The 26,310-nt window shown below is 38.8% G+C and overlaps 1 protein-coding gene across 1 annotated transcript in view; it reads right to left on the bottom strand.

The window, feature by feature from the left end:
- Nucleotides 1-25,969, bottom strand: part of LOC138751322 (solute carrier family 22 member 23-like) — a 129,609-nt gene extending 103,640 nt beyond the window's left edge. The window contains exons 1-3 of the mRNA XM_069913480.1: nucleotides 25,484-25,969; nucleotides 1,432-1,535; nucleotides 964-1,118 (exon numbers count right to left, since the gene is read on the bottom strand). Of these exons, the coding sequence (XP_069769581.1) occupies nucleotides 964-1,118; nucleotides 1,432-1,535; nucleotides 25,484-25,816 (592 nt within the window). The 5' untranslated portion in view covers nucleotides 25,817-25,969. The remainder of the gene's footprint in view (nucleotides 1-963; nucleotides 1,119-1,431; nucleotides 1,536-25,483) is intronic.
- Nucleotides 25,970-26,310: the final 341 nt, after the last annotated feature.

A 26,310-nucleotide genomic window follows, 5' to 3' on the forward strand; every position in this document is an offset into this window, starting at 1 on the left:
TAAGATGTGCCTTGTCTGTACAAAGAATAATCTCCAAATTTCCAAAAAACATTGAAACGGCCTGACCACATATTCTCAAAGCTTCCCAATCCTGAAAAATGTGAAATGTTACACTACGTCAGGAAGGGTGAACTAAAGTCAGATAACATGAGCCAAGGAATACAAGAACACAGATAACTGGGGTTATATGTTCATAGTTTATAAAGAGCACCAGGGGAGATTGAGAAAATGGTGAAAGACACATAATCCTGGGTTTCACAAACAGACCTAAGAGTAAGGAAGTCAGAATGAATCTACATAGAGGATTGATTTGGCAATCAATTCTAACATCAACACAGAGAGGGTGCAGAAGAGATGTACAAAATGATTCCAGAGATGAAGTACTTTATTGATGGGGTTGGAATGGAAAGGGGTGGTTTAGCGCTACTCAATGCCTCCACTGGCACAGATAATAGATAGGAACTATTTTCACCGGTAAAAGGAGTTCAAAATTTCAGTAATTGAGAATGGCAAAAGAAATAAAACCGATAAGAAACTTTTAAGCAGTAAATGATAAAGGCCCAGAATGCACTATCAAGGGCAGTAATGGGGGTAAATGTAATGCTGGTATTCGAAAGGGAGCTGGGTGAGTATCTGAAAAGAATTGGAAAACGACAGGCAGTGAGACTAGCCGCATCGCTCTTGCAGAGACAGCACAGATTTGCTAAGCTGAATGGCCTCTTTCTGTGTTGTTACAATTCCAGGATTACTAAGGACAAAAGACATATTTGGAAAGTTGTACTTAGATGCTCTATTTCAATAATGTACCTTTATCAGCACCGAATTGATGTAAAAGAACAAGGGACAAAGATTCGAGTTCTGAACATGGTAAATGGTACATTTATAGTAGCATTTTCAGATTTAGAGGTGCCCAAGAACATAACCCACCCAACAAAGCTACTATATCAAGAGAGAATAACTCACGTGTGACGTAGAGAGCGAGAAACACTCCTGCGAGGGAAAACCCCTCAAAGAATCTCAGTGTGCTGAACATGGTCACATTAACAGAGAGAGCTACCATCAGTCCAAAGACCAAGACAAAGAAAACTGAGATGACTAGCACCAGCAGTCGGCCGACCCTGGGAAGCAAACATGGACAGATGGTCAGAAAGGCAACATAAAAATGCTTTCATTTTTTAAAATAATTAAACTCAAAACAGCAAAACCAATTTTAAAACAAAGTCACCACATCAATTTCTCTTTTCCGAACAGTTCATCTTTTGGCCTCAATATAAAATATATTTTCTCATGAGCAGAGGCAAAAAAGTATACCCAACAACAAAATTACCTCAATTTATCAAACAAACTCTGCCAATTTGCTTGGTATTTGCAGAACTGCCCAAATAGAACTTGTATTCAACTAATTATAAAACACAAAACCATTGCACTTACCAGTCTGCTAAGCATCCTGTTACCAAGTAACCAATAATCAATCCAACCAGCAACGAAAACCTTGCAATGTGGACTTTCCATGAGGATTTACAAATCAGGTTCCACTGGGAAAGATGAAGAGAAACATCATTAATACCAAGTTCAATTTTATTATTATCTGACTGTTCATATACAATCTGACAACATTTCTCCAGACCACAGTGCACATACAGACACACATAATACATGGCACATAATAATCTCAGATATACATATTTTGGGAGATTTACTCAGTTACAGGATACTGTTCATCAATCTCACAGCCTGTGGGAAGAAAATATTTCCCACCAGGCAGTCCTGATTTTGATGCTCCTGTACCTCCTTCCTGATGGTAGTGGTCAAAGATTTTGTATTCTGGATGGAAAGGGATGGAAAGAATTCTTTCAACCCTATTTAAACAACACTCCCAGTGAATGCCATCAATAGAGGGATGGGACGCCCCAGTGGTCTTCTTGGCCGTTTTGACAATCCTCTGCAATGATTTCTGGACTGATACTTTGCAGCTACTATACCATACAATGATGTAGCCTCATCTGTGTTCCTGTAAAAGTCTGTCAAGATGTGAGCCAGTAGTTTTGCCCTCCTCAACCTCCTTAAGCACTTCTGCGCCTCGCTGACTCATGAGGAGCTACCGTGGATCCAAGATCTGTACTCCAAGAAACTTCGTGCCTTCCACAATAGAACCATTGATGTGTATTGGACAGTTTTCATTTCCAATGTCAAGGTCATCATCATGCTGACTGACAGATTTTTTCCCCCAGATTTTGTGGATGTTCCTGCCTTCCGATTATTTATTTCCTCCAGGCGAAGCCTTCCCTCTGAACCCTGCCATTCTTACCCAAGCCCTATTCCATCACTTGAGGAGAGTGGTGGATGAATTCAAAGACAGCTAACATCTGTGAGCATTCATACTTCAGGTGAATGATCCAATAACTTCTCAATGTCAGTTCTGTTTCTATGTCTGAAGATATATCCAGACCATATTTGCAGCATTATGCTTTCTCCAAAAACATCTGCCAAACAAATATTATCCTGATTGAGAACTTAAGCACTTCTCATTCCTCCCAATTGTTTTCTAAGCATGCAAAATACATCATTGTCCTGTTCTTCAAGGGAGAACATTTTATTGCAAACCAAAATCATGCAATGTTGACCCAATGTATTTTTCTAATATCTTCACCAATAACAATCAGTGTGGGTGAGGGAAAACAGGACCAGCAACATTGCTCATCTTCAAAAATTTGTGCTGGGACCAGTCAACCTGTTTGGACAATGAACAGCTGAAAGTTGTTGAACCTCACTCCTTGTCAACATGCTCCTTCAGGATCTGATACACTGACAAGATGGCAATCGATCCTCACTATACATTGTCACATCTGCAACCAGTGTACCTCCATCCACTATCGATGGCTGTGTTTCAATTGTCAAGTGCAACACATGGAGTCCCCTCACCCCACAGAAGGAGGAAATAAATATTTGCTGAGTTTAAAGTGATCAGTCTAAAACAGGTCTCAATTTTTCTTTAAACTACAAAATAAATGTGCTACCAATCAGAACAATCCTTCAACTTATTCAATTGTCCAAATTTAATGTTTTGATACATCATTGCACACTTCACAAACACATACAGGCTCGTTGCTGTCACACAGCAACTATAAACGGTGCAATTTAAACCAGAGATAGTTCCTAGCAAACAGAGCAATATTATTAAAAATTAATAATTAATTTATCTGATTATTAAATTAATTAATTTTAAAATTTAAATGCTTTTTTTTACATTTAATTTTTAAAAATTAAACCATGTGTAGCAGGAAGATCTATAAAAGGTCTACATCCACATTTCTTCAAATAAAATTCATCAAAGAGGTGTTAGCCTTTAGTCTGGGCAGAGAACAAAGATCTCCCACAGATTTTCCTAATGCTGGTAGTTTTCTGTGGTATTGTGTGGCCCTTTCTACATACATTCAGATTCACAACTGCATTTCAATCAACATGCACAACCAAACTTCAATGCCATTGTACCAGGTTATCAAAAAAGGTCAGAATCCTGAAATGTTCCTTTGGCAGAGAACCATAAAGATGGCAGATGGTGGAATTTCAAGCAAACGATGAGCTACAGGAATTTGCAGCTTTGACTCACAGGCAGAACAGCCTCTCAATCTACATTTGGCCCAACCGATGCCGAGGAGTACAATGAAAGTTGTTAATTTCTTTGGCAGAAACTTTGATAAAATTCACAGTTCTCAACAATAATGTGGGAACAAGGGAACATCAGAAAGGCTTTTACAATGAAGCAGTGCTTGGGCAACATCTCACCACATCAGAGATCTACACTGCTATTTAGAGAAGTGCTAGACTCAATCGAGATTTCCCCACAAGTAGATGACATTGGAGGAGTTTCCTCAGCACTGCCTGCAGATTCCGCAGTGCAGAAAATATATAAATCTTTCATTAAAGATAAAAATATTTTTGCTGCCTTTGACTTATCTATAGTTCTTGATGATCTATCCTATATAGGTTCCAAACAAAAATTAAAATCACCACCTACTAAAGCATTTTCATGCACATTGACTAAATGCATCTTGAATAAATTTTTGATCATCTGTATTAGGTGAATAAAGATTTAATAAAGTTCATTCCTCAGAAAATAGCTGACAATTTACCATTACATCCCTTCCCACCCAATCTGTGATTACACTTAATTTTAACTGGTAAAAATTTCTTAAATAAAATTCCCACTCCTCTAGCTTTAGAATTAAGTGTAGAGAAAACTAACTATCCTACCAAATATCTTTTAAATTTAAAATATTCATTTATGATAAAATGAGTCTCCTGTAAAAATGCAATATCTACTCCTAATTTCTTAATATAAGATAAAAATCTTTTTAGGGGGCTCGTTAATATTAAAACTCAAAACCTTAACTGCTTTACTCGTTGTTTTTATCTATACACCTTTAAAAAAATCCCTATCACTCCTATCCAGGAAGAATTCCCACAAATTATTCTGGACATTGTCTGCAATCCAAAAAACATTACATTTACTCAAAATAAAATATTATAAAAAATTATTATACAGAAAAAGAAAATATCTTAATTTAATTGATATATGGATAAGGATGCAGCCCAAGGATAGGGATTTTTTTTTTAAATTCTAGTAGATTTGACACATATTCTAGAATTAACTTTTTTTGGGCTTTCTGCTCAAAATCAATCAAGAGTTATAAATGTTGATGATAAAACAAGAATATTATCTGATCATTCTCCACTATTGATTGAATTAGAATTCGTTGAAAAACACTCAGTCTATAGGTGGAAATTAAATTCTTTATTATTGAAAAGACCAGATTTTTGTTTCTTTATAAGACAACATATACAATTGTTTTGTGATACTAATTTACATTCAACAGAAGATATGCTTATAATTTGGGATGTGTTGAAAGCTTATTTAAGAGGACAAATTACAATTTATTCTTCAAAACTTAAAAAGGAATATATGAAGGATATAGATAAATTGGAAAAAGAAACAACATAATTGGAAAAGGAAATTCTAAAATCATCTGAGGATAAATATAGAAGTTTAGTCAATAAAAAATTACAATATAATACAATGTTAACATATAGAACAGAGGAAATGATATTACAGTTTAAGCAGAAATACTATGAATTAGGAGAAATAATCACAAAGTTTTAGCTTGGCAATTAAAAGCAGAAAACCCTCTAGAACAATTAATGTAATACAACAGAATAATAATGCAGTGACATACAAGCCACAAAGAATTAATGATGTATTTAAGAAATATTATGAAAAGGTATATATCTCTGTATCATTACATGATGAGGAGGCTATAGATGAATATTTCTCACAATTGTTATGACCAAACTTAATTCAAGAAGGTAAGGATGATTTGGATAGTCCTTTTACTGAACAAGAGGTTTATGATGCACTTAGTAGTTTACAAAACAATAAATCTCCAGTTGAGATTTATAAAGAATTTAAAGACTTATTGATTCCATTATTTATGAAAGAAATAGAACAAGCTTTTGAACAACATTGTCTTCCAAAAACGTTTTCCACGCCGATAATTAGTTATTCCTTATAAAGATAGAGATTCATTAAATCCAGCTTTATAGAGACCTATATCTTTATTGAATGTTGATTACAAAATTATAGAAAAAATGTTAGCATAGGATTAATGAGCATCTTCCTGAATTGATAAATATGGACAAGATGGGTTTTGTTAAAAATAGACAAACTTCGGAAAATATAGTAAGGTTATTAAGTACAAGAAGAAATAAGATTTAAGTGTTATAGTGGCTTTAGATGCAGAGAAAGCTTTTGATGGGTTAGAATGGGATTTTTTAAATTTAAGGTTCGAAGTAAATTTGACTTTGGTGTAAATTTTGTAAATTGGATTAAGGCATTACATAGAAATCCTAAAGCTAAGGTAACAACAAATGGACAGATAACTTTTAATTTAACTAGGTTTAGTAGGCAGGGATGTCCTTTATCACCAGCTTTGTTTGCTTTCACAATAGAACCTCTCGCACAAAAAGTTCAAGATGACCAACTGTTGAAAGGGTTTGAGATAAATCAGACTGAACATAAAATTTGTTTATTTGCTGATTATGTATTAGTTTATTTAACTCAACCACAATTCTCATTACCAAGACTTTAATCCAGTTGTTAGAATATGGGAATAAAATAAATAGGGGGTAAAAGTGAAGTAATAGAATTGGTAAAAGAAGACTATTCACAATATTGACAAGAAGCTCAATTTAAATGGACAGACAAGATACTCAGGTATACTTATTGATAGTAATTTGAAAAATGTATAGAAATTAAATTATATTCCAATATTTAAAAAGCTAGATGAAGACTTAAAGAGATGGGTAAATTTACCAATTACATTAAATGGGAGTGTCAATTGTATTAAAATGAGTATTTTTCCAAGAATTTAATATTTATTTCAAACTTTACCTATATCTATACCAAAAATTTTTTTTCAAGATTTAAATAAACTAGTTAGGAAATTTCTCTGGAAAGGGAAAATGGTAAGAAAGTCATTAGAAAAGTTAACATAGAAATATGAAAAAGAGGACTACAACTTCCTAATTTTGAAAATTATTACAAGGCAGCACAATTAAGATTTCTAGTTTCCATGTTTGTTAAATTTTTTTCTAAAGGAACACAACTTTGAATCTCAGCATGCCATCTATCTAATGTTAATGAAACATCAGATTTCCATGCTATTACTAAAGCTAACTTTAGCTAACTAAAGCCAACTTAAATGAGCTATTTCGGAAAGTGCTAGACTCAATCGAGATTTCCCCACAAGTAGATGACATTGGAGGAGTTTCCTCAGCACTGCCTGCAGATTCCGCAGTGCAGAAAATATATAAATCTTTCATTAAAGATAACAATATTTTAGCTGCCTTTGACTTATCTATAGTTCTTGATGATCTATCCGATAATAGATTCCAAACATCTTGGATGGACATTGAATTAAACGAGGACAAACTATATCAGAGGAGTTTATTTATAAATGGGAGCCAAAATCTATAACAATTTATAAAGATGCTCCAATATTAAAACATTTGCTTAATATTTGGAATAAAGTTAAGTTAGAAATTGATGGAAATCTTCTTTCATTAAAAACTCCATTAATTAATGGTTTATTAAATTTTTCAAAAATTTTTTTAGTATATGGAATAATAAAGAATTTTAAAACTGGGAGATTGTTTTGATGCTAGATTGATGTCTTTTTGATCAAATAATTAAATGATATTCCTCGCAATATGTTATTTTGAGTTGAGAGCTTATTTAAGAGGAAAAATTAGGATCAGAAATGGTTTTAAAAGATCTTTCAAATTTGGAGCAAATTATAGTTGATGGAATGACTAAAAAATTTATTTCAATTGCGTATATTTTGTTGCAAGAACAAACACCTAAAGTAGGTCTGTTTAATTCAAAAGAAAAATGGAAACAAGATCTAGACATAATAGATCAGCAAGATTGGCAAGATTTTTGTAAGGAAGTTATGTCTGACACCATTAATGTAAGATTATAGATTACTCCATCATAATTTTTTTTACATCAATTGTATATTACACCTCAGAAACTGAGTAGATGGAGATCAAATTTGTCAAACCAATGTTTTAGATGTGGAAAAGAAATTGGAACTTTCTTTTATTCCACATGGTCTCGTTTGAAGGTTAATTTTTTCTGGGTTTTGGTTAGCAAATTTTTGCAATGAGTAACGAGTGATTTTTCCATTAAATCCTGAATTATTGTTGTTGGGAAATGTTGACAATGTTACCTCCAAATTTATTGTTAAATTCTCAATTAAAATTTAAGTTAGCTTTAGTAATAGCATGGAAATCTGATGTTTCATTAACATTAGATAAATGGCATGCTGAGATTCAAAGTTGTGTTCCTTTAGAAAAAAATACATAATTTGTGGGGTAAATATCCCTTATTTCTACATATTTGGAGCCCATATGCTAGAATTATGAGGTTAAAATCATAATTTTTTAAAAAATTCTCCTGACCAGTGAAGTTTTTCCTGAAAGAATAACAATTTTATAGTATTTCTGGGATCCTTGAGTGTCATCTGATGCAATCTGAATTAATTATCATGCAGTATTGATATTATGTATTTTAGTTATGGGATTAGATTAGAGTCCACGCTGCTGAAGATCCAGCTGCGCTGGATGGGTCACGTCTCCAGAATGGAGGACCATCGCCTTCCCAAGATCGTATTATATGGCGAGCTCTCCACTGGCCACCGTGACAGAGGTGCACCAAAGAAAAGGTACAAGGACTGCCTAAAGAAATCTCTTGGTGCCTGCCACATTGACCACCGCCAGTGGGCTGATAACGCCTCAAACCGTGCATCTTGGCGCCTCACAGTTTGGCGGGCAGCAGCCTCCTTTGAAGAAGACCGCAGAGCCCACCTCACTGACAAAAGGCAAAGGAGGAAAAACCCAACACCCAACCCCAACCAACCAATTTTCCCTTGCAACCGCTGCAATCGTGTCTGCCTGTCCCGCATCGGACTGGTCAGCCACAAACGAGCCTGCAGCTGACGTGGACTTTTTACCCCCTCCATAAATCTTCGTCCGCGAAGCCAAGCCAAAGAAAGAAGATTAGGTTTGGGGGGAGGGAGGATTTTTTTAGTTTTTGGTTTTAGTATCAGCATATATTTGTTAATGTTGTATTATGGTTTATTTACTACAATTTGTTATTATAATCCTATATATGTTGATTAAATAAAGTATTCCAAAAAAATTGAAAATATATAAAGATATACGGCAGTTTCTGCATTCAGTGATCTGGACTAGTAGCATAACTACAAGAAGCATTAAAGAATAAACAATATTACAACCCATTGATGGTCCTGGTGAATTGGTTCTCTGCTCACAAACATTCTGGGAGGGAAGGAGGGAATGAATTCTTCAAACCAGATCCTGATCCAGAAGTGGATGCTGTTCCTTTCCCCACATGCACACGAGCCATTGTCCTGGGAAGAATCAAATCTCCCCACAGACCCTCATGCAGGCAACACAACCTTCAATGTAACCAACGCCCAGGGGAAATTGTCAGAATTGCCAGAGGTGTAATAGAAGCCACTTGTCATCTGGCAACAGTGTACTACTCCAAATTAATGCAACTTCAAAAGGCTGAGATAAAGGAAATTCCCTTGTTTTTAAGGATTGCTTGGGTAAATTCTCAATTCCTAGATATCTTCAGTATTTTGTCCCAACATCCTTATGCCCACTGCATTTTAAAAGCATTGTTCAATTATTCTCTTCAAGTGTGATTGGTATGTTTAAAACCAGCAAAATATGTTTTTTTTTCAAAAGCTTCTTACTTGTTAACATACCCCTCCCAAACTGCTAACAAGTGTTAAAGTATGACTTGATGGCATCCTTTGCAGACGCTGGAACTAAAATAACCAGCATTCACACCACCCAATTGTCAGTAAGGAACCTTAGGTTCAGTCTTGGCCTTGCACTGGGGCAGAATACCAGAGACTAATTTAATAGCTGGTACTCATAAGAATCATTATCCTTCTGTTTCAACTCTTACCTGTTCCCACCCAGTGACACACAACCAACAACTCCACAGTTGAATGGGAAGCAAGAGGCATCAGAAGAACTGGTGTGTTAATATCAGCCTCAGCTGGGAAGCCACACTCACTTCAGGACTTGAGCACAGAAAGGTAAAGAACAGCACAACTAGGAGCAGTAGAAGTCCATTTGGCCCATCAAGCCTGCTCTGCCATTCAATAAGGTCATGGCTGATCTGTCCCAAAATATCAGAAATCTATCTTTATCACCTATGGAGGCTGCAAGACCTACAGAGTTCCTCCAGCATTTCCATGTTTTTAACTTAGCCCCACGAACCTTCATTCCCTGTTATACAAAAATCCATTATCAGTGTCTCTGAAAAAAAATTCAGTGAAGCAGTCTCTTCTGCTGATTCAGATTCACTCTACTCTCTAGGAGCAGCAATTATTAAGACCACTGTTTCAGAACCTGGGCACCTTTGGTCAGTCCAGCATTTATTGCCAATTCCTAATTGCCCTTAAAGGTAGTGATGAGATGACTTTGTGAAGGCTGCAAGATATCTGGTGGAAGGTGTTCCCACAGTATGCCTGAGCAGGGAGGTTGTTTCCCAGGATTCAGACCCAATAAAGATGAAATACCGAACAACACCTCTCCCAGTCAAGACAGTGAGCGACTTGCCCGGGGAGGGGGAGGGCCTGCAGATAGCAGTGCTCCCTTGCACTTTGTCCTCGAAATGGCAGAGGTGTGTTTGGAAGTGCTGTCAAAGCTTTGAACCCTTAGAGTGCCAATGGGGACAGGGACATACACGATTGTGAACGCGACACCATCACTCCTAAGTCGATCCCAGTTTTAACATGATGGAGGAGTCACGTGATGCTGCCATAAACCACAGAAAACAGAATGTCATTCTTATGATCTTGGTCAAGAGATTAATACAGACTGCCAGAACAGTTTGGCATCAGGTTCCTCAAAGTAGTCTACAAAATTGCCACTGACAACTTGAGTGGAGAGGTGGGTCTTGCCTTACCTGAAAGACAGCATCCTCAACAGCGCAGCCCTCTCTTGGAAATACCAGCTGAGAGGCAAGAAATAAACTCTTCCAGCTAGTTATTTCTGCAACCCTTAATGGTGCTCTCCTGCTCCATGGTCAAGAAACATCATCTAAAGCTGTGACCTTCAAATTCACAGAAAATGTTTAAGCAGACCTTGCAATTTTAAGAATCGATTGAACAATTATGTCCATTGAACAATTTCCATTTATATAACAGCCTGAAAATTGCAAGGCATTTCACATCTTTCATTAAGGCATATGAGTTGGCACATGGGAAGAGGGCCTATGGAAAGAAATCTCCTGACCAAGTGGAGATTCCAGAGAAGAATGGATATTATAACAATGGTGCCTGACAGCTGTGACAGGATGCTGCTGCAAATCCAAATGTGGGGCATTTGGGAACAGCAAAGCTTCATTCCCAGATGAGCTCTATGCCTGATTTGACCACCAGAACAAGGAGGAACCATTGTACACTCCAAATATCTCCAAAAGATCCTCTACTGTCATTCTCCAAAGATGATGTACAGACTGCCTTCAGCAGAGTGATTTGAAGGGAAGTATCAGGCCAAGTAACTGGCCTGGTACTGAAAACCTGCGAACAGCTGGATATCTTCAGCCTCTCACTTCGACAGGATGGAACCCATCTATTTCAAATAGGCCTCAAATGTGCCGGTGCCCAAGAAGAGCGTGGCAACCTGCCTAAATGACTATCAACCAGTGGCACTCTCATCCACAGTGATGAAGTGCTTTGAGAGGCTGGTGTTGAAGTTGCTCCTGTCTGAGCAGCAACATGGATCTGCTCCAATTTGCCCACTGCAGCAAAAGGTCTAAAGCAGATGCTGTCTCACTGGCTCTTCACAAACCCTGGACAACATCAGGATTCTCTTTATTGACTACAGTTTGGCATTCAACACCATCAGCCCAAACTCCAAAGCCTGGACCTCAATTTGATCCTGGATTTCTTCACTTCCAGACCCCAAGAAGAGCAGATTGGCAAAACATCTCCTCCAAAATCTTCATCAGTACTGGAGCAACTCCCTGTTCTACTCACTTTACAACTATGATTGTGGAGCTTGGTACAAAAGGGCATGACCAGTTCATACTATCATTTCTACAAAAGGGACATCAAGTGGGGTATTAACAATAATCACTCACTCAATGTCACCGACCAAGAAACTGAGTTGACTTGAGGGAACAAAAACAAGTATTCAATCAAGTGATCATTGACATCACAGTTGAACCATGGGAAGCATTCTGGCTGGTTGCATCACTGCCTTGTATGGAGACGCCCAATCTCAGGACAAGGAAAAACTTGTGAGTTTGAGTAACTTTAATCAGAATCCACTGTCATGAACATTTCACGAAATTCAGTTTTGAAGGCAGAATCACAGTGCAGACATTTATATTATAAACCATCTTATAACAAAATAAATAGAGCATGAAAAGTAAGGCAGTGTCTTTTGTTCATTGATTATTCAGAAATCTGATGGCAGTGGGGACTAAACTGTCCTTGTACTGCTGAGTGCTTATTTTTAGGCTCATGTACCCCCTTCCCAATGGTAGCAGAGTGAAGAAGACGTGACCTGGGTGGTGGGGGTCTTTGAGGATAGAGGCTGTTTTTTTAAGATGTAGATGTCCTTGATGGAGTGGAGTCTGGTGTCTACAGACGGAGTTAGCCACCCTCTGGAGTTTTTCCTTGTCCTGAGATTTGGCGTCTCCATACCAGGGAGCGATGCAACAAGCCAGAATGCTTGTTGAAGTTTCGAGAGTCTTCGGTGACCTACCGAATCTCCTCAAGCACCTCACAAAGTGTAGCTGCTGGTGGGCCTTCTATGAGATTATATCAACACAGACTCCAGGACAAATCCTCAGAGATGGTGACACCCAAGAATTTGAAGTTCTTGACCCTCTCCACCACTGAGCCCTCGATGAAGACTGGGTCATGTTCCCCCGACTTCTGACTGAAGTTCACAATCATCTCCTTGGTTTTGTTAATGTTGAGCACAAGGTTGTTGTTGTGACACCACTCAACGAGCTGATCTATCTCCCTCCTGGACATTTCCTCATTACCATTTGTGATTCTGCTGACAACTGTGGTGTCATTGGCAAACTTGCAAATAGCATTAGAATTGTTCCTGGCCACACAGTCATGCGTGTATAATGAGTAGAGAAGTGGGCTAAGCATGCACCCATGGGGTGTGCCTAAGTTGATAATCAGTGAGGAGGAGACATTGCTCCCAATTCGTACTGACTGTGGTCTTCCAATGAGGTCAAGGATCCAATTACAAAGAGGGGTACAGAGGTCTAGAATTTGTAGCTTTCTGGGGGGTCACTATTTCGGAGGACCTTTCCTGGACCATAGTAACACCATCATGAAGTATATCAGCGCCTCTACTTCCTCGATGCAAAACCCTCCATCAAGTCTGAGGCATTTTCCCCCCTCCTCATGCTCAACAGACTAATTACGCACAACATTCAAGATACCCACAACAAAAGTAGGGAACACATGAGGGATTTGTCACGGCCTGACAGCTAGCATCTCGGCTGTGACATTTTTTTTGACTTCACTTGATTGGGGCTGGAATGAGGACATTCCACCCCCCCCCCCCAACACCAGTAGGAGGATAGATGGGAAAGGCAGGGCAGCGAGCACACGGATTCACACTATAACTGTGCTCCTATAAAATTTAAATATAGTTGCCAAATTTTTAGCTAAATGTTAGTCCAGCACTCAATGCCCAAGTGAGAGTCAGATTTCCAGGTAACTGCTATGCACTTTCTAGCCACTGCCAATGCAATCATTACAAATTGGATTTGGAATTTGAACACCTTCAACTTAAGCCTTGTGTCCATCATATTTCCCAACTGAAACAACTCTGGGCCCTGTGGGAATTCTTTATCTATGATCTTTTTCTAGGGCTTGGCCTAGTTCGACTCAGAAAGGTCTCACCTTGGTACACGTTCAGATTATGTGCACAAAGATTCCTGCTGCCATACCACATCTAAACCATTGGTCTGAAATTTCTGGTTTAGCCTTATTCAATTTTGTGGTGTCAAATATAGCTGGTGGAGAAAGTTATACTGCACCAGCCTATACCGTGCATTAATATTTGCAGTCATGCTATTCCGACACAGGTCGGACCAACACCACTCATCAATCATTGTTCCTAGGTCTGACTCCCACCTTTGCCTTGATTTGTGAAAGCCCAATTTAGGGCCTTCCACTGGGAGTAAGAAATATATTGCTGAGATGAACTTCCTGTGTTTCCCTTTCAAATTAGGGCTTCTACATCACTGTACATCGGTAAGGTCATGGATGGACCTAATTTGACCTTCAATAAAGATCTTATCTTAAAGAAACAGAGGAAAGTCTTATTTGACAAGTCATATTTATTGGGGCACCAGTACTTCTGAGCAAAAAGTTCTGGAAAAGATTGTGGACAAAGCCAGTATATCACAAGCAAAACTCTTCCCACCATCAAGAACATCTACATGGAATGTTGCTGTCAGAAAACAGCACAGATTACCAAAGACGCTCACCACTTAAGCCATGCTCTGAACTTGCTGCTGCCATCAGGAAAGAGGAATAGGTGCCACAGGACTCATACCTCCAGATTCAGGAACAGTTGCTACCCTTCAACTATTAAACTCCTAAACAACACTCATTCAAAGATATTTAAGGACTTGTTTGCTCATTATTTATTACTGTATATTTATATTTCTGTACTTGCACAGTTTGTTTAAAGTTGTTTCTTCAAGTACAGTTTACATTTACCAGCAATTAGAAATTCTGCCTGGCCCACAGAAAGAATCTCATAATTTTTAAACTAATTTTTAGTTTGATATTTTGGTGAGCCATTATGGCTACTAATGTAAAAAAAAAACTAAGTCTCAGTTACAAAAGAAAATACAGTTTTGAAGTGCAGAAGAATTGGGGCCTAAACGACTTGAAACAGCCTCGGATCCATTTTCAGCGATTCCCAAGCTTCAACAATCGCCGGTGGGGACAAAAGTTAAGGTAACAGCAACTCACCAGTCTCAAGATGGCACTGGTTCAACCCATTTTGCCGAGGAAGGAGCGCGCTCCCGAGAAATCGGGCACGAGCCTGGATGCTTGTTACAAAGAATAACCCCGTTGGAAGAGACAGGAGCGCAGAAGAAGAGGACTGTGATGGTAGACACGCAGTCTATAGCGACTGTGGGCTTGGGTAGTGCCTTTAATTATGGAGGACTCGGTAATTTTATGAAAAAATGGTTTGCGGGGGGGAAGGGCAGCAACGACCCCCTGAGGAAGTCGGGAGGTTGTCGTTGGGTGTCCAAACTCACAGCAAAATGACTAGAATGCTGCCTTTTGAAGTACAACTAGAAGAGGACTTAACTTACTCTACCACTGCACAGGAAATGGAAGAAAAGCTGGAAGAAAGTGAGTTACAAATTACAGAACTGGATTCTGCATTTCAAACTGCACTTCAGCCTGTTTATATGATGTTTGAAGGTATTGCTTCTTATTTGGATGTTATTATTGGTCAATTGAACCAGCTGGTTCAAATGAATACTGATACAAGTTCAGGCCTAACTGTGGTTAAGGCAGAAGCTAAAGAAAATTGGGAAAACTTTAAAAAATTTGAAGCTTCCTTTTCTGAATGTAAACAACAGGTACAACCCAACACAGAAACAATAGTAAAGGTGGAAAAATCAGTTAAAGATTTAGGAGACCAGGAAATAGAGTTAACAAAAAGAAACTTTTTGGAAAATCAAAGCAGAAGAAATAACGTGAAAATTGTGGGTTTGCCAGAAGGTCTAGAAGATCAAGATTCTGTCAAATTTTTTTAAATTGGATTCCCCAGATGTTAGGGGAAAAGTCTTTTCCTGATGGATTGGTATTGGAAAGAGCACATTGAGCTTTAAGAAGAACACCCTTACCTGGTCAACCTCCAAGAGCTGTGAGTTTGTTGTTTGAACTGTTTAGATAGAGAGACAATTCTTCAACTTGCAGTTCAAAATGCAAGACAAAGGCAAGCTCCAATGATGGTTCAGAATAGTAGAGTTTTCTTCTACCCTGATTTGAGTCAAGATGTCATCAGACGCCAATGTGAATTTAATCCAGTTTTATGGCATAAAGGTTACAAATTTGCTTTTCATTACCCTGCTGTGTTTTATGGAAACTATTAGTCTCAATTCTTTGAGAGTGAGCATGAAGCAATGGTTTTTGCTAATTCGTTACCAGATGTCAGAGGACAAAGAAGAAGTCCACCATTATCTCCTAAAAGAAAATCTGACTGTCTTGGATATGGGAAAAATGGCAGAAGTGGAAAGAATGGGAATGGAAAGAGTTCCCCTACACTTGAAATGACTTCACCATCTGGACTGGAATCTCAAGGCTGATTTTTTTTGTAATATGTTAATATTTTTGATTGGCTGGCTAGGGAGGAGGGGATTGCACTAATTTCTTTGTTAGTCATCAGTCACAAGTGGGTAATCCACACCCAGTTTTTTTTAAGGGAGTTACTACCTTTTGGTAGTTTTTTTTTGTTGTTTTTCTTTTTTCTTATTAACGAATATTATTTTTATTTGGCGGGCCTATATATTTTAATTTGAGGGTCCTATATAATTTTTTTTCTCTTTGTTATTATTAATTTTGTGATTATTTTTGGTACAAGTGTAAGCGAGTTTTGGCATATCAAAAAGATGAAAATTGATATTGCTTTTTTACAGGAGACACATTTGAATGAAAAAGAAAGTATGAAATTGAAGAAGGACTGGGTTAGACGTTTTTTTGTCTTCATTTAACTCTAAAGCTAAAGGAGTAGCAATTTTGATACATAAAAATTTATCTTTTGAATTACAATCAATGGAAATGAATGCAGGACATATTCTTAAATTGAATTGTAAGATTTTTAATGAATTTTGGACTTTACTCAACATTTATGCACCAAATATGGATGATGAAGCATTTATTTCGGATGCATTTTTGCTTCTGGGACAAGCTCATGAAAAGTTCTGGTTGGAGGAGATTTTAATTGTGCTTTGGAACTTTTATTAGATAAATTTCCAAAAAATGTTAAAAAATCCAAAATGGCAATTCAAATTCGAGCTTTGATGAAAGATTTTAATTTAGTGGACATTTGGTGATGCCTTAACCCAACAGAGAAGGATTTCTCTTTTTATTCATTTAGACATGAATCTTTTTCTAGATTTGATTTTTTTTTAGTATCAGCACATTTACAGGGGAAAATAGTGCAAGCAGAATATAAAAGTAGGGCAATTTCAGATCATTCCTAGTTGTATTTTACTTATGAGAGTTCTGAATAAATTTGTGCAGCTTCTCGTTGGAGATTCAATATGATGTTGTTTAAAAAAAGCGGCATTTATTGAATTTTTTTAAAAAACAAATCAATTTCTTTTTGGAAGAAAATGTTAAGTCCGTTCAGAGTAAATTTATATTGTGGGATGCTATGAAAGCTTACTTGAGAGGTCAAATAATTAGTTATACCTCTAAGGGTAAAAGGAATTATTTGACAGAGAGCCTTGAATTAGAGAAACAGATTGATGAATTAGAAAAGGAATTTCAGAGAGATGTGACAAAAAATCAGAAGATAGAGTTGTCTAGATTGAAATTGAAATACAATACGTTGCAATCTTATCAATGAATGCTTGGTTAATAGATCTAATCAACGGTATTATGAATGGGGTGAGAAAGCGCACAAGGTACTTGCATGGCAGTTAAAGAAAGAACAGGTATCAAGGGTTATTAATGCAGTCAGACAAAATTTGACTGTTACTTACAAACCTCGTAAGATTAATGACGAGTTTAATTCATTTTATAAGAAATTATATACTTCTGAGGAAAAATTGGAGAGCAGTTCGAATCACTCTTTCTTATCGACGTTGAAATTACCGGTACTAGGAGAAGATATATTGGAGCTGGAGGCTCCTTTTACTGATTTAGAAATTAAATTGGCTATGTTGGAAATGCCGAATAGAAAATCACCTGGTGATGACGGGTTTTCAGTTGAATTTTATAAGGCATTTTATGATGATTTATCTAGTGTTTGGAGATGTGGTAGAACAGATTAATGAACATTATGATTTACCTGAATCATGCTCTAGTGCCTTAATTACTCTAATTCCTAAGAAGGATAGAGATCCGTTGAAGGTGTCTTCATATAGACCAATTTCTTTGTTAAATGTAGACTATAAAATAATAGCTAAAGTATTAGCGAATTGATTGGCTAAAATTTTACCCAAGTTGATACATGTTGATCAAACAGGTTTCATAAAGAATAGATACTTTTCAGATAATATTCTTCGAGTGATTAGTTTGATTAATAAATATCACCATCCGATGGTGATATCTCTCGATGCAGAAAAGGGTTTTGATAGAGTTGAGTGGAACTTTATATTTCAAGTTTTAGAGAAATTTAAGTTTGGTCCTTCTTTTATTGGTTGGATTAAAGCTTTATATAATAAACCAATAGCCAGGGTATTGACAAATGGTCAGATGTCGGAACCTTTTAAATTAGCTCGTTCAACTCGACAAGGTTGTCCTTTTTCTCCAGCTTTTTTTGCATTAGCAATTGAACCTTTAGCACAGCTGATACGACAAAATACACAGATACAAGGTATGAGAGTTTTAGATGAGGAGTATAAAATTAATCTATTTGCTGACGATGTACTGGTGCATTTAACAAACCCAGCTCAGTCACTTTTACACTTGAAGGAATGTTTAACACAATATGGATCTTTGTCTGGATATAAAGTTAACTGGGAAAAAAGTGAAATTTTACCGATAGGTGAAGGAGATTATTCAGTTTATAAGTATATTATTAATTTGAAGTGGACTGATCGAATTAAATATTTGGGCATAAATGTGGATGTTGATTATCAATCTTTATATAAATTATGTACCGTTAATGAAAAAGATCAAAGCAGATTTGATTAAGTGGAAGGATCTTCCTATAAATTTAATTGGAAGAATAAATACAATTAAAATGAATATCTTTCCACGTATACAATATTTGTTTCAGTCAATTCCGTGTTTACTTAATAAGAATTTTTTTCAAGATTTAAATAAAATGGTTAGGAAATTTTTATGGAAGAGTAAATTTCCGAGAGTAGCTTTGAATAAGTTAACTTGGAAATATGCATTAGGAGAATTACGTTTACCACATTTTCAAAATTATTATGAGGCAGCTCAATTACAACAATATAATGTGCCTATACTAAAACATTTAATGAAGTTATGGATGAGGAAAATTAGAATGATAGATTCAAAGGTAAATTATTGACTTTAACACTGTTATATAATAATCAACTTATTCCTTTTTCAATGTATAATCAATGTTTATTACATTGGAAATCTAAAGGTATAAAAAACTTGGGGGATTGTTTTAAAGAAGGTAAATTTTTATCCTTTAATCAAATGGGAGAAGATTTTGGTATTAATGAGAATTCTTTATTCGTTTATTATCAACTTCGATCCTTAGTAAAACAAATATATGGTAGAGATACGACGTTACCTAAATTTACTAAATTTTAATCTTTTCTTGTGATTGTACCAAAGAAGGGATACATTTCATTGATGTACCAAATATCACAGGAGAGTATGGAAAAAAAGAGATGGGATAGATCTAAGATTAAATGGGAAAAGGATATTAACCTTACTTTTTCTGAGGATGACTGGTTAGATATCTGTCATGATTGTGTTACTAGATTGATAAATGTTCGTTATGCAATGGTTAATTACAATTTTTTACATCAATTGTATTTAACACCTGAAAAGTTTTTTAAAAATATGGTTTTATTGAATCAGATTCTTGTTTTAGATGTGGTAATTTGGTTGGAACTTTTTTTTTCATGCTGTTTGGTTATATGTACATATACAATCTTTTTGGAAAGCAATTCAATTGTTTTTGGAACATTTGTATAAGATCAAAATACTTCTAGACCCGGCAATATTGAAGCCTTTGAAAGATTTGGGATTAGACAAATTTCAGATTGCTTTTGTATATTTAGCTTTATCTGTAGCAAAAAATGTAGAGCAAGTACATGGAAAAATGCTAATGTGATTGATATTAATAGATGGCATAATGAGATGAAAACTTGTTTGGTAATGGAAAAAAAAATCACACATGTTTTACATGATAACTATTCTTTTTTCTTAATAAGTGGTCTTTATATTCAGAATATTTACATTTAAATTTATCCTGATTAGATTTTGGTAAATATATTTCAGGTTTTTTTTCTCTTTGGCTCTCCTAAAGAGAGCTGGGCGTGGGGTTTCTCTTCTTTTTATATATATTTTTTTAAAAATTATTGTTCACAATATGTACATTTTTTACCTTGTTGAACGAATAAATAAAGTTGTGAAAAAAAATATTCAGGATCAGGATGATTGGGAAATCTTGATAGTCAAATGTAAAAAACTAATTAAAGGTTTTTCTTGGTCTCTGTATTTAATTTACTGTTATTTAAAATTTTATGGCTTTGAAGAAGTGAAATAATTTGGGATATTCCACAGTAATCATTATTCACAAGCTTTAGAATGGAGATGCCAAAATTACATCTACTATTTAATTAGAGATGAACAACAATTTAAATTGCTTTTTTGCCAAATTAAGCAGATATTGGCTGTCACAATCACTAGGACATTTTTGGGTTTTTTTTTCCAGTGTTGTGTACATCTTGTTAAATCTGTGGGGAATCTTACTAAATTAGCAAGACTGAGGAACCCAACAAACAGTTGCTTTGCTATTTATCCAGTGCCATTCCTGTTTTGGTTTTGAAAGACTGAGAAAAGAAGATTATAATTAGGATTGCTGAATATTGTTATTTCCATTTCTGGCTCCTCTTCAAATTGGCTAGATTTGTTCAAATTTGCAATGAAAAGCTATTTTTAAATTTTTGCTTGTTGAACTGGTCAATGTTTGAGAGCAGCTTTGGGCAGTGTAACTGGAAATGATAGGAGTGTATGAAAAATGACCTGTCCAGAAATTGATTTCAAATTATTGCTTTAGATTTTTTCAATATATTCTGGAGCATTTGAAATATCTGTTACAAAGTTAACAAGGTTTTGTAAATTTCTTCAATTAAAATTTGCACATTTTTATTTCAAATAATATGTTGATACAAAGTATAGATATGTTAATACAAAGTAAATTAATCCAAAAAAAATCAAGCCATGGCAAAAGGTTGCACTATTCCCAGTTGTTGTAATGTTAAAATAGTTCATGCTGTCAAGTTTTTAAGTTAACTTTTTAAAATGAATTTTTATATTGACTGCCTTTTATAACATTTGTCTATGAAATGCACTTGGGCCTTTGGCCTATATTCTAGTGCATTGTATGTGCTTTTTCTATTTTAATAAACATTTAATTATTGCAGGAGACATGAGGAGGCAATGAAGTCCCGACGAAGTGCTCAGGCTCAAAACGTTGCCTCCTTCAGATGCTATGGTCCTGTAGATTTTCTCCAGCTCTTTTGTGTATTTACTCACAGCTTTAAGTTTCAGCTTGGTATTATTTATTTTATTTTATGCAGCCCAAAGCTTTAGTTCCAAGAATTAAATATAGCCCTTGTGATTGAACAGGATCTTGCATTGCATGGAATCAATACCAAGGATGAGGGAAATTGACCCATCACGAACAGACCAAGTCTTTGAAAGGACACCAAATTAATCCTGAGCCAAGATCTTTCACCATGAGCTGCAAACAATTTTCCTTCTGCAACCCTCTCCTCATCTTCCTGCATTATCCATTCTCAAGCACCAACAAGACTCACACCAACATCACTAACACGATCTCAGGCACTGACACACACACAAAGAATTTAGCTTTTTGGCAAATCGAGCCTCTGCCAAATCCCAGAGCAATCCCTTTTCTTGATGCATTTCCCTGAGAGAGAACAGACTAGAGTCAAAATCTTTGTCAGAACATGCATCTGGGGGGGGGGGGGGGGGGGGAGAGTCACGGACAAAAGGCAATAACAATCAGAGTGCAGGCAAAAGTTTTTTTTTTAAAAAAACAGAACTTGCGTGATTTTTCCATTCTGAAGTGTCTCCCTACCTTCCAGGAGTGGCCGCTCACACAGGAACAACCAAAACCCCAAAAATCTGTATCACACCATGAGTTTAGACAGAATATCTGAAGTGCAGAATTTAAGGAGGCTGGACATCCTGTTCATTAGCCCGTTATTCATGGATCACCTGCAGTCAGTTCAGATTGATCACAGGAGATCCGTGAAAATAACTAGAGGTCGAGGAGGTAAAATGTCAGAATGGGAATGAGTCCTTATTCCGGTTCTGATCTTCTTACACAGACTGCATTACAGGAAATTGGGAATAACTTCCTGGAATGTAGAGCTGTGAATAAAAAAAACCCCACTGTGAGGACTACATTGCTGTTGTAATGTTGCACAGGTTAGTAAAGTTGTATTTTATTCAGAGAGAAATTTAAAGAAAGTTCGTTGTGATTTCAGGGAAGGACTGGGCACTGGAAAATGCAACCATAAGGATTCAAATCATTGATAGCCTATTCTTTCAATGTTGTCACTATATTAACATTTCAAAAGGTACACTTCATAAACAAAAGCTTATTCTCATAAGGGGAAGCTTCACAGGTCTCAGTGTGTGGCACTTTGGTTCAAATGGTAGAGCTGCTGTCTCACAGCTCCAATAATCCAGGACCAGTCCTCACCCGAGCTCACCATTCATATGTAGTTTGCACACTCTCTCTGTGGGCTTGCTCTCGGCATTCCAGTTTCCTCATTTACCCCAAAGTGCACATCTGAGGTGGACAGATCAATGCAAATTGATCCCAGTGGGCAGGCGAGTAGAATTTCAGGAGTGAGTTCACAGGAACATGAGGAAAATAAATGAAAGGTAATATTAGTAGAGGATTAGGATTCATTTGAGGGGCAGATGCTCTGAAGGGCCTCCTTTCCAAATGAAAGAAAATGTGGAAATAACAGCATGACTGATAACATTGGACAATTTTTTCAAAAGATTTACTTCCTAAAGAAAAACCGGAGAATATGATAGACAACTTCACGCTGAACATAGAGATAATTTCAGATTTGCTATATCACATGGGAAGTTAAAAAAAACATTAAATTAACCTTTTATTGAATTTAGCATGTTTAAATGCATAATGATATTGGCACATTGAGTTAGTTCAAATGATCTAAAAATGTTTTGCCACTGATTTTGTTTGTACTCAGCATTTGATGCCTCTCATGTCAGTGTCCAACAATAGTCAGCTAGCATTGAAGGATTCCAGTTGCCCTGATACCATTTTTCCATGGTTGCTATATTCTGGTGAAACCTTTCACCAAGTTCGTCGCTGTCGGCACGAAGATCAGCATAGAAGATGTCGATGTGTGAATGCAGAAAATGAATTTTCAATGACATGTAGCACTTTATGGTTTTGTATGCTTGAAGTAACTTAAAATATGACAGGAAATCACAAAAATAGGCTACATCTAAAAAACAGAATGTGATAAGTAAATGTTTCAGAGATTTTCGTGATCAGCAGCCCAAAATCCATAAAGTACACCCAAAGGTGTTCAGAAAGAAAAATCTTTGTTATCCAGCATTGCTGGATGTTTGCTTTGAACTGCTTTATTTAGTTGAACAGGTGTGGCAAACATTTAACTTTCAATTTTAATACTAGAAAACAGATTTCCTGTTCACTGTGGGATTACTGCTGGTGGGAGCCAATTCTGGACAAAGTGGCTGCATTGTTCCTTCATTCCAACAGAGTTAAAACTTCAAAAAGTACTTTGCTAAATACAAAGCCCCCCAGACTGAAGAACACTTGAGAAATCCTAGTCATTGAGACTCTGACTTGAAACAACTGGACTGATCACTTAGAGACATTTTTTTTTGAACAGGTTTCAAATGGCATACTAATAGCCTACAAGAATTTTTTTTTAATAATGGCCTTGGCTCTGCAAAATTCAGAACACACCATCTTCCAGAATTTTAAAAGAATCAATATAATAAGAATATTTGATGCAATTCTCTCCCATCAGAGCAGAATTAAGCTATTTGGCCTTTTGACATTGTTCTATCGTTCAAATAAAAATATTTTTTCTTCTCAACTCTATTCTCTTCCCCTCTCTCTGTTACCAATCTCCCTGCTCCAAGTTCCAGATTTGCCATGGTTATACTACTTGAGAATGACTTCACTGAACCTTCATTAAACTGTACATAAAGACAGTTCAAAGAAACAGTCAAGCACATCACCATCCCCAACGTTCCCAAGCAAGTCCTACAAATAATTGGGAAAAAAAAATCTCTTTTAAAAATCTTTTCAAAAAATTAGATAGCTAGACAGCAGCAAGGTTAAAAGGGGAATTCTTCATAACCTTTGAGATCCACAATGAAAAGAACCATCTGGGAACCTCTCACCAACACCTTTCCACCATCCCTTCTTTCCTACCATCTTCCCTCTCACCCCCACACCATCTTTCCCACACCCCTAACTTCTCTCCCCCTCTCCTCTCTCTCCCCCTCCACCTCTCTCTCCCCCTCCTCCTCTCTCTCCCCCTCCTCCTCTCTCTCCCCCTCCTCCTCTCTCTCCCCCTCCTCCCTCTCTCTCCCCTCCTCCTCTCTCTCCCCCCTCCTCCTCTCTCTCCCCCTCCTCCTCTCTCTCCCCCTCCTCCTCTCCTCTCCCCCTCCTCCTCTCTCTCCCCCCTCCTCCTCTCTCTCCCCCTCCTCCTCTCTCTCCCCCTCCTCCTCTCTCTCCCCTCCTCTCTCTCTCCCCCTCCTCCTCTCTCTCCCCCTCCTCCTCTCTCTCCCCCCTCCTCCTCTCATCTCCCCTCCTCCTCTCTCTCCCCTCCTCCCTCTCTCTCCCCCTCCTCCTCTTCTCCCCCTCCTCCTCTCTCTCCCCTCCTCCTCTCTCTCCCCCTCCTCCTCTCTCTCCCCCTCCTCCTCTCTCTCCCCCTCCTCCTCTCTCTCCCCCCTCCTCCTCTCTCTCCCCCTCCTCCTCTCTCTCCCCCTCCTCCTCTCTCTCCCCCTCCTCCTCTCTCTCCCCCTCCTCCTCTCTCTCCCCCTCCTCCTCTCTCTCCCCCTCCTCCTCTCTCTCCCCCTCCTCCTCTCTCTCCCCCTCCTCCTCTCTCTCCCCCTCCTCCTCTCTCTCCCCCTCCTCCTCTCTCGTCCCCTCCTCCTCTCTCTCCCCCTCCTCCTCTCTCTCCCCCTCCTCCTCTCTCTCCCCCTCCTCCTCTCTCTCCCCCTCCTCCTCTCTCTCCCCTCCTCCCTCTCTCCCCCTCCTCCTCTCTCTCCCCCTCCTCCTCTCTCTCCCCCTCCTCCTCTCTCTCCCCTCCTCCTCTCTCTCCCTCCTCCTCCTCTCTCTCCCCTCCTCCTCTCTCTCCCCTCCTCCTCTCTCTCCCCCTCCTCCTCTCTCTCCCCCTCCTCCTCTCTCTCCCCCTCCTCCTCTCTCCTCCCCCTCCTCCTCTCTCTCCCCCTCCTCCTCTCTCTCCCCTCCTCCTCTCTCTCCCCCTCCTCCTCTCTCTCCCCCTCCTCCTCTCTCTCCCCCTCCTCCTCCCCCTCCTCCTCTCTCTCCCCCTCCTCCTCTCTCTCCCCCTCCTCCTCTCTCTCCCCCTCCTCCTCTCTCTCCCCCTCCTCCTCTCTCTCCCCCTCCTCCTCTCTCTCCCCCTCCTCCTCTCTCTCCCCCTCCTCCTCTCTCTCCCCCTCCTCCTCTCTCTCCCCCTCCTCCTCTCTCTCCCCCTCCTCCTCTCTCTCCCCCTCCTCCTCTCTCCTCCCCCTCCTCCTCTCTCTCCCCCTCCCTCCTCTCTCCCCTCCTCCTCTCTCTCCCCTCCTCCTCTCTCTCCCCCTCCTCCTCTCTCTCCCCCTCCTCTGCTTTTTCCCTACGCCCACCCGACCCATCACCCCACCTGAGTGACGATGTTCCGGACCATGCCAGTGTCGAGGCTGAAGTCCCAATGACTGCACTGGCATTCGGCGAGACCGCTGGCGTTTTCAGATGGCGAGAGAGTATTTGGTCGGCTCGGGGAGTCGACCCCGCGGCTGCGGTTAGCGCACACCGTTCTGGGCTCAGAGCTGAAGAAGACATCGGAGCTCCGGCTGAGCCCAAGCAGCAAGGCGGGAAGGCAGCTGAGCAGCAGCAGCCGGTGCTGGACATCGCCGGCCGGCCAGGGCGCCGTGAGCCGCCGGCGGGCGGCGGCGGAGCCCGGGGCGCCTGCCCCGGCGCTCGGGTCCCCCGACATGCAGTCGGAGGCGGTGTATCGAGGGGAGGCAGCAGGTCGCTCTCGGGCGGTCTTATTCCATCGGGGCAGACAGCGACAGCACAGGAGGATTCCAGGGTTCGCACCCACCACAAAGGCAAACTTGCAAACCTGCGTGCGCCAGGCTGCCGGCACCAGGCACGCCCCCTTTTGCGGCCCCGCCCCTTTTGCGGCCCCGCCTTCTTCCCTTTGGTCCCGCCCCACCTTGGTTTAAAGAGGCCGATTCCGGAAGCGCAGCAACAAATATTCCCTCAAACCCAAAAGAAGATTTCAGAATTACCACTTACTGAAAGAGCAAAAAAAACCCCCACCTGGACATACTCATGTGAATAAATAAAGAAATGTAAACAAAATGACTGGGCAATACAGAGACAGACCAAAGAGTCCCTGGTTGGTGAGTCTAATGTAGGGGTGAACCTGGTTGAGAGTCTTGTGGCCCTTTTCTGATAGCAAAAGCAGGAAAAACAGAGCATGTG

Source organism: Narcine bancroftii, chromosome 1 (assembly GCF_036971445.1).
Source record: "Narcine bancroftii isolate sNarBan1 chromosome 1, sNarBan1.hap1, whole genome shotgun sequence".
NCBI lineage: Eukaryota > Metazoa > Chordata > Chondrichthyes > Torpediniformes > Narcinidae > Narcine > Narcine bancroftii.